Here is a 9,329-nt window from a genome sequence, read left to right as displayed (position 1 = left end):
ATGTTATTGATAAATAATTTATTTATTTATTTATTATATTTATTATTTTTTAATGTATTAAATTAGTGAATTTTAATGTTAAAATATATCTTATGTTATTAAAAAATAAATTATTTATTCATTATATTCACTTATGTTATTTTTTATAATTTATTTTAGTCACACGTAATTATTATATTAATTTATAATAAACTGTAATCATTAAGTAATATAATATAGTCTTTCATTAATTAATTTATTAATATATTTTAATACTTCATATTAAATCACTTATAAGTGTAGTAACCATGTTTATTTTGGTTAGTTATATGTTTAGATATATATTATATTTACATATATTATAAAAAGTTATTCATTCTCTCATTTATAAAAATTATTCATTCTCTTGTTTATATGTTTTTCCCGTGCACTTAACTCTTCTACACTAACACCCAATTATGAGTTGAGGTTGAATCAATTCATTTGAGATAAATTAAAATCTTAACTTTATTTTAAGTTCATTATAAACTAACCCTTAAGGCCTAATTAAATGAAATGGACGTATACTTTATTGTTGACTAACCGCCGTGTCGGTGGACTCACGAGTCTTTTATTTGTTTTCGTTGATGTTTCGTTTCCCTTGTTTTTTCATTGGGGAGAATATTTCATTTCAACACGCCTGTCCTTCAAATGTTTTGCCATTGCCTTACATTTCATGAGAGAGAGCGCACATTGTCGAATGTCTGACCTCTCAAGCGCTTATGACAAAAATTTATCGCGCGAAATATAGTAGCAACCAGTAATAAGTAACCTACACAGGGATACGCGGTCACCCAAATACGCTTCCCTGACTCTCCCTCCCTGGCGGCTGCGGTGTCAACCTTTGGACGTTTGTCTACTCCGTTCTTCCCTGTCGTTCAAAAGGTTGCAGCGCCACCGCTGGAGTCCTGACGCCGTATATAACTCTTTATTCGTTTCCTGCTCCTCCCCGTCTAAGGTTTCTCTCTGGTTCCGGCGCAAGGACTAGCTCTCAACCAGCAGCCCAAATCTTGCCGCCGACTACCAGATCCGAGTTTTGTAACATTCTCTGACGACCCTCGCTTCTATAAAGCAGCTAACTGGCTGCTTCTTTCCGTGAGCTTTCCTCAACTTCACTTCCTTTTAGTTTTCTGTTTTTCATTTATATTTTTTATTTTTTACGATTTGGTGCCTGTTCTGCTTATATTATAGTCCATGGGAGCTGTTTCCCTCGGACATTGTACTGTTATTTTCCTTATTTCAGTTCTTTTCTGTTTTTTCTCCTCTTTATTGGAGTATATTGGGTGGGTTGATTTGCGGCAGTGTTTGGCGGGGTTTTGAACCATCCGTTGAATCCACTTCTTTAGCCTAATTGCAACCTAAGAATAGCGACGGAATGTATGGATTGGCCTTCCTTGCACTTTGTGTCATGGAGGCTATTCTCTGTATCGACGATTGCTTTACGTTCTCAGCTTTTTTCGGAGGCCTTTGAAGCACCAATTTTGTGGCCTAATAAAATGTAAAATTTCTTATTTTTTCATTCGATACTGGGATTTTTTATATCGATCCTACATATGTCCTTATGTGATTCACCTTGTGATTTTGTTCATTGTAATAATGAAAACATAGAAAAAGAATGAGAAAGTAGAAGCGTTCATGGAAGGGTGAGAAAAGAAGAAAAGTTAAGCACACGAGGATGAAGTAGTGGCTTGAGCCTTTGGTTCCATGGCCACATGGGGGGGTGGGGGTTGGAGTTCAGTATGAGGTATTGGCTTCAAGTTTCATTAGGGTATGGACTCCAGCATTCAAAAAAAAAAAAAGAAAAAAAAGAAAAGAAAAAAAAAAGAACAAGAGAATGAAGGAGAAGCTATGTAAATGGCAGTTGCATCATCTCTTCCTATTAATTTTTTTGTGATATTTCTTCTATTGATTATCTGCCTTTGGATTTACCTGTATGTCCTTTAGCCTAATCCAGTAACTTATTGTTTACCTGAATAGTGGGTCTTGTAAATGTGTGGTGAAACAGACTATATTGTAGAATTCAGATAATAAATCATTGCATTACTTTACTAAACTGAATTGCATACTGTGGAAGATGGGTAATGGAAGTGCAACAACCATAAGTGACCTTGATTTTAATCTTTCTCTGTGATTTTACTAATGTTGCTTGCATTGATATTGGGTACTGGAACAGTATCTAAAAGTTCAATAAATAAATTTGTAACAGGTGATACGTTAGTCTCTTGATGCATATCTATCAGCTTCCTTAAATCCAGTTTATATCTCTGGATATGTATGAAATTTTTGCCCTGCTTAAATTAGGATTTCATGTATTTATCTGTAAAAGTGCTTGCATTACACTCATGGATGAATCTGCAGGTGAAGCGTTGGGTCAAGCTAGTGGATATTGAAATTGGTTGCTTTCTTGTGTTACGTATTTGTCGAAAGAACTGCTTTTCTCTGTGGATGCTTGAAGATATCGCTTGGAGGCTTGAAGATAACTTAAGGCCTATTTGTGATATTTTAGCGGGAGAACTGTCGCTTTGGTCACTTGTTCATGAATTGAAGTTGGTCAGTAGATTGGCTGAATATTTTGTAAAAAATATTTGCAGTTGTAGTTGTCTTTAGTTGTTTTAGCATGGCTGCTTCTTGGCATTTTTATGGCACTGAGGCACCATTTACTGGAGTGAGGAGATGCTTATCACGGCACATAGCGCCTCCTACCTTTTCATCCCCAAGCTGGCATTTTGCAGCTTCCGTAGCCTCTACTGCTGGGATTTTATGTAAAAAGAGAGAGATTTTTTGTGAGCGGAGAAGTTTGAAAGTTTATTGCCAAAGAGGTGCTTTAGTGGCTGAGAAAGCTGAGTCTTTGAAGCAAAGTGTTGATGAAAATGTTGGCCAATTGACTTGTGTAATGAAGTTTGGTGGTTCCTCAGTGGCCTCAGCTGAGAGAATGAGGGAGGTGGCTGAACTTATTCTCAGTTTTCCAGAAGAAAGGCCAGTCATTGTCCTCTCTGCTATGGGAAAGACCACCAACAAGCTCCTAGTGGTAAACACAGTATCTGATTTCAATTTTTTCATCATTTGTCTCACTATGATATTTGAACAAGTCTTTTTGAATGTCGTTTCCATGTCATAGGCAGGGGAAAAGGCTGTCAGTTGTGGAGTTTCCAAGGCATCTGACATTAATGAGCTGAGTGATATAAAAGAGCTGCACCTAAAGTAAGTCCCTGCGTCTTTTTACCTTTTTTTTTTAAAATCTTTTTTTATCTAAGTTTCTTTCAAAGTTCATGGAATTATTTTTCCCAGGGCTATTGATGAGCTTGGAGTAGATATATCTACAGTTTCTGGTGAGTCTTTGTTGTTTACCATGCTTTTTCCCTTTTTAATGCCTCTGGTTATTTGGATTGGTCTAGTCTAGAATAAAGAGCACATTTGGTTTTTGGCTGTTGACTACTATGTAGTGTAAGTAGAAGGCAGAAATGTACGGGTCTCGGGTATTCTCACTAAGGTGTTCTTATGCAAAATGCAGTTGTCTGCATTGCAAGGCTGTGGTCTTTTCACTAATGCTAAACATTGTGCATGAGTTTTGTTGTTCTGTTTGAATATGGTGTTCATGTCTTGTGTTTAAGAGGTCATATAATGCAGAAAAGCAACGGGCTGTCAAATATTGTAGTAAAGAAATAAGATCCTTATTTTTTTATTTTTTTTAAACAGTGAGATAAAATCCTTATCACAGGAGTATTTATGCATATTCAATCAGAAGATTTTTTTTTTTTTTTTTTCAAGTTGTATTAACAGAATAAGACAGCAGGTGGTCAGTGTAATGAATATTTGAAAGTGATGGATGTTTTAGACTGAATTTTCTTGTTTGGTGTTTGTCATTAGCTTTGGGAGATAATTTGTTGATTGCAGAAGCGCCTAGCTGAATATTTTTATGGGTTTATAGCATGAAGATGGAAAATGTCCACCAAGTAGCCACTAGACCAGCCAAATTCACATGTATTTCATGAATATCTCTAGAAATTTGTGTCTGCATATCTGACGGGACCGTTATTATAATTTCACAAATGATGCAGTTGTGTAATGGCAACTAGTGGACATCATACAACAGAAGTATATCATGAGGAACTGTGTTTTGTGAAATTTATTGGACACAAAAGTATCTTATTTTAACAGAAAAAACTTTGTTGGTCCAGATGGCACTCAAGAGGGGGTTGAATTGAGTGTATTTTATTTTTTGTTCCTAAATGCATTGGTGCCAAAATAGCTAGTATAAACAAGTAAAAGAAATTAAGACCAAAGAGATTTTTACATGGTTGGGCCAAACTTGGCTTAATCCACATTCAAGCAGCACTTGAAAGCCACTAGCCACCGTGGAATTAAAATGCCTCCCACAAACTGTTTAAAATAGAGCACCTAGCTCTTCCCCCAATTACAACAATGTTCACTAAGAACCTTTTTCTCCCTTCAATGAAGGCAATTGGCCTTCTCCTTGCAATAAAGGCACCTTGCCTTCTTTTCTTTCAACAAAGGCAGCAACCTGTGTTCCCAGCTCAAGAAAAAATGAAGAATAATGAAAAGTAAAAATTAACAAGCTAGTGGACTTATTGATTTTGAATTCTAAATGTGGACTAGCTTGAAATCCTGAGATTGTGGACAAATCTGATGAATCTTGCACTGTGGAGCTCTAAACTTAGATGTGAGAGTCTAGGGCCCTTGGAGAAGGGGTTTTCATAAATCCAAAACAAAACGAGGTTGAGAGGTATTTAGATAACTCAAAAGTATCAAACTAGCCGTTTTTGACTGTTAGGGTTTTGGGTTGACCTGATAAACCAAAAAATGGTTTAAAACAAGGCTCCCTGGTACTTTGGGTTGGCCCAAATACATACAGTAACTTTTTGAAATTTATCAGGTTGACACAAATAAGTCCAAAGGGCAAATCTGAAGTATTTGACTGACTTTGGGTTGACCCAAATACTTACAAAAGCTTACGAGAATTTATCAGGTTGACCTGTATCTGTTGGGTTGACCCAAATAACTGCATTAAGCAAAAGCTGAAGTATTTGAGTCTTTTTGCCAATTTTGAGCTCAATTTTTTTTTTTATTAAACCTAAGGTAAAATTTTTCATGTGGAGTGCCTGTCAAAGTAAAATTCTCATGGCTGATGTGCTTAGAAGAAGAGGTCACCCATCTATAGATCCACTATGCCCTTTCTGCCACAATGAAGATGAACCCACCAGTCATACTCTTCTTCAGTGCCAGTTCTCATGGACTGTGTGGACCTCTATTTTAAGCAAATTGGAGATTCAATTTTGTATTGCTGTCGACTTGATAAGCTTTTGCAAGTCGATCTTGGGATATCCCCTTCCTGGCCTCAGTAAATTGATTATCTCAGCTTGTGCTAGCTTCGTTCCATGGGGGCTTTGGAATGAACGGAATAGAAGGCGGTTTGATGCTAAAAGCGAATCTGAGGCTAGAATTGTTGATAGAGTGATAGGGCAAATATCAACCTGGTTATTGACAAAAAACCCCTTTCCTCTTTCAAAGGCACTGACATTCGAGACAACTGGAGCTAAAATCCCAGCTATGCAGGAATGGACCCCTCCGGAAACTGGCTACCTAAAACTAAACTTTGATGGATCTTCTCTTGGAAATTCCGGGATCGCGGGATTTGGGAGCGTCATTTCAGACTCAACTGGGAATCAATGTTTTTCCTATGCTGGTCCTTTAGGCATATCCGACTCAATGTCGGCGGAATTACGTGGCCTTCTTAATGGATTGCGGGTGTTCAAAGACAAATGTAGTGGGCCTATTCACATCGAAGGAGATTCCAAGGTGGTGATTGGTTGGTGCCAGCGCAATTCTTCTCCCCCATGGAGGCATTGGGATGTATTCCAGGAGATTTTGGATATTGTTTCTTCCTTTTCTTGTATTTGGTCTCACATTCCGAGATCTGCTAATTCGACAACAGATGTGCTTGCCAAGGAGGGAGCTTTCCTGCAATCTCTCGTTGTAAAGGATTTGCGCCCTCCGCTTTTGTAGTTTTGTAGTTTTCTCTTCCTTCTTTTTAATAAAATTACATCTTCATAAAAAATAAATAAATTAAATCTAAGTCTCCATAGGGATTGTTCCACAAACTTAGTTTTAGCTTAATAGACTTTGAAATGAGAAATCAAACCTTTACAAGACAATAAATATTTCTAGTACAACTTAATCTTCAAGGTCTCCTTCCACTTTAATTTATCTTCTTCTCAACTGTTAAAATACATGAGGATATATGGTGATCTACATGAGGAAGTGTATATGGAGCAACCTCTTAGGTATGTTGCTCAGGGGGAGACAGGAAAGGTGTGTAAGCTACGAAAGGTTATTTATGGTTTTTTTTTTTTAAATAGTGCCAAGTTATATTAAAAGGCTCAAATGAGCAAGATTACAAGGAGGGGAATCATCCCAAACAATGAGATATTGCTAGGATGTTCCAAATTTAGCTAGCCTATCAGCCAAAGAATTGGCTGACCTAAGAATGTGATTCCAAGTACAAGTAATTGAGGTTACAATATTTTCAATAGAAGAAATAATTGGCCAATGCCGCCAGAGGGGGGGGGGGAGGGGGGGACTACTGAACTGGAGTACTAACTGATGACCACTTTAGAGCCCCCCCAAGGGGCAATCCCAGAGCTCTACCGAAGTTCAGCTTAATGCAATCACTAGGGGGAGGCTCCCACTCTGCCATGTCCAGAATCTTTTGGGGACCTGCCATATGGCCCAAAAGTCACCAATTACATCGAAGGGAGACATCGACTTGGGGAGCAAATTCCTTTCTAGTGTGGAGCCAACTGGAAACCATACCCACACACAAGAGACTGTACTAGCCAGATTGCTGAACTTGGAATTGAATCTCTGATTATTCCTCTCGAGCCATAGATGACAAGGGATGTGAGCAAGGCATGCAGAAAGTAGAAGCTTGCCAATTTTAGGCAGGTGAGTCCCTAACACCATTTGAAAAGTGCCGAATAGATCTTGATGGAGGCCCACTTGAATGCTAATTTTATGGAAAACTGCCATCCAAACTCTCCACAAAAAGCCAGTGTAGAAGAACATGCTGAACTGACTCCTCACATGTGCCACAGAGGGGGGTAGGTACTATCCAGAGCGGTGAAGCCTCTCTTGTGAAGGTTGTCTGTAGTGAGGATTTGCTCTCTGATGGCTGTCCAAATAAAGAATTTTATTTTGTTAGGTGCTGAGAGTCTCCAGGCGAGATTCGCCTTGTGCTCTGACAGACTGGGCTCATTCTCCCTGATGTGGGAATAGGATGAAGCTACTGTGAAATATACCACTGATGTTAGGCTTCCAAATCAATTTATCTTTCACTCGCTCTCGGATGATGGTACTATTGAGACTGGATGGAAGCGAGCAGAAGACTATAGCTTCATCATCTTTCAAGCTCCAACGGAAGAGAAGACTCCAAGATTCCGCTACTGAGCATGATAGGTCCATAGCAATCCTGGAAAGCCCCAGGTACGCTTTAGAAAGGGGTTGGGAACCGCACCACTCATCGGCCCATAACAGAAGAATCCTCCCATTTCCAGGGTAGAAGGAGGTTGCGGTATAAACGGATTTCCATATCGGGGATAGGCAGCGGGGAGCGCCTCCCTCTCTCCACCAATGCCCTAGAATCTAAAGATAGTAGTACACCATATTTCTCCACAAATTTCTATGGTTAGCACTAAGGTTTCAAATCCACTCAAGCAGGAGGGCATTATTCATATCCTTTGTAGGTTTCATGCCCAACCCACCCCTATCCCGAGGTTGACAAATCTCCTTCCAGCTGACCAAATGATATTTGAATGTGTCTTTTGAACATCTCCATAGGAAGCGACGTCGAATAGCATCAATCTTTGAACGCACGGAGGCCGAACACTTAATAAAAGACAGGAGGTAATTGGGCAGGCTAGCCAAGCAAGACTTTAATAGAGTGAGTCGACCCGTTGTGGATAGGAGCTTGCCCTGCCAAGTAGCAAGTCGCTTATCAAATTTCTCGATAAGAATCGGAATATCAAAGGCCGTTGTATCCGTTGTGGGGGAGAAGCCACCCAAAGCCCTTAGCCGAATAAATCTGAGAGGAAAGATATTCTACCACCACATTGAAAAGTAAAGGGGACAGGGGGTCCCCCTAATGGATGCCTGGAGTGACTTTAAACTATCCACACAATGTACCATTCAGAATCACCGAATAACTGGCCGAGGCGATGTAGCTTTGAATCCAAAATCTCCATTTGGCACCAAATCCCATTCTTTCCAGAAAAATATCAAGAAGCTTCCAATTGACTCTTTTTTTTTTTTTATAAAGTTGTATTGTATTAACAAGCGAAAATTTACAAAGGAAGAGGGAGCAAATCCCCAACAACAAGATGTTGAAGGGAAGCTCCCCGCTTGGCAAGCACATCTGCTGCCGAATTTGTAGATCTCGAAATGTGAGATCAAATACAATAAAATAATGAGGTAATCTCTAAAATCTCCTGAAAGATTTCCCAATGCCTCCATGGCGGAAGGGAAGCACACCGACACCAACCAATGACTACTTTGGAGTCCCCTTCAATGTGAATTGGACCACTGCATTTATCTCTGAACACCCGGAGCCCATCAAAAAGGCCATATAGCTCTGCAGACGTTGAATCGGAGATGCCTAATGGACCCACATAAGAAATACACTGATTGCCAGATGGATACGAAATCACACCTCCAAAACCTGCGATCCCCGGATTGCCAAGGGAAGAGCCGCCAAAATTCAATTTTAGGTACCCAAGCTCAGGGTAGCCCACTCTTTCATAACTTGAACCTTGGTCCCAAAATGCATCCTTGCAGGTTGCTCCAGCTATCACAAATGGAGGTGCCTTTAAAAGGGCAGAAAGACTTCTTTGTCAGAAGCTAGGTGAAAATTTGACCCATCACTTTTTCCACTATTCTTGCCTCAGTTTTAAATTTAGCATCGAATCGCCTTTTATTACGTTCGTTCCAAAGCTCCCACGACACAAAATTGGCGCAGGCTGAGAGCATCATTTTACCGAGTCTAGGAAGGGGATAGCCAATGATCAACTTGCTAAAACAGATCAGATCCGCAGATATACAGAATTGCAACCCCAACTTGCATAAGATAAGAGGTCCACACATTCCAAGAGAACTGGCACAATAGCAGAGTATGGCTGGTGGATTCGGCTTCAATGATGCAAAAAGGACATAGCGGGTCTAGAGAAGGGTGACCCTTTCTTCGAAGCACATCCGCCGTAGGGATCTTACTTTGGCAAGCACTCCACATGAAGAATTTAATC

The 9,329-nt window shown here is 39.5% G+C and overlaps 1 protein-coding gene across 2 annotated transcripts in view; it reads left to right on the top strand.

Annotated features, from left to right (window-relative positions):
- The first annotated feature begins 784 nt into the window (after positions 1 to 784).
- LOC137944424 (aspartokinase 2, chloroplastic-like) overlaps positions 785 to 9,329 on the top strand; it is a 44,753-nt gene continuing 36,208 nt past the window's right edge. The window contains exons 1-4 of one of the 2 annotated variants that reach the window (XM_068790106.1): positions 785 to 1,113; positions 2,377 to 3,046; positions 3,137 to 3,219; positions 3,307 to 3,347. In XM_068790106.1, the coding sequence (XP_068646207.1) occupies positions 2,636 to 3,046; positions 3,137 to 3,219; positions 3,307 to 3,347 (535 nt within the window). In that variant the 5' untranslated portion in view covers positions 785 to 1,113; positions 2,377 to 2,635. The remainder of the gene's footprint in view (positions 1,114 to 2,376; positions 3,047 to 3,136; positions 3,220 to 3,306; positions 3,348 to 9,329) is intronic. The other variant, XM_068790107.1, reaches the window with a different exon arrangement.

Source organism: Aristolochia californica, unplaced genomic scaffold (genome assembly GCF_029961685.1).
Source record: "Aristolochia californica isolate CCGP_79_NKW_82.1479 unplaced genomic scaffold, dmAriCali1.0.hap1 SCAF_11, whole genome shotgun sequence".
NCBI lineage: Eukaryota > Viridiplantae > Streptophyta > Magnoliopsida > Piperales > Aristolochiaceae > Aristolochia > Aristolochia californica.
This window is presented reverse-complemented; position numbering and strand designations above follow the sequence as displayed.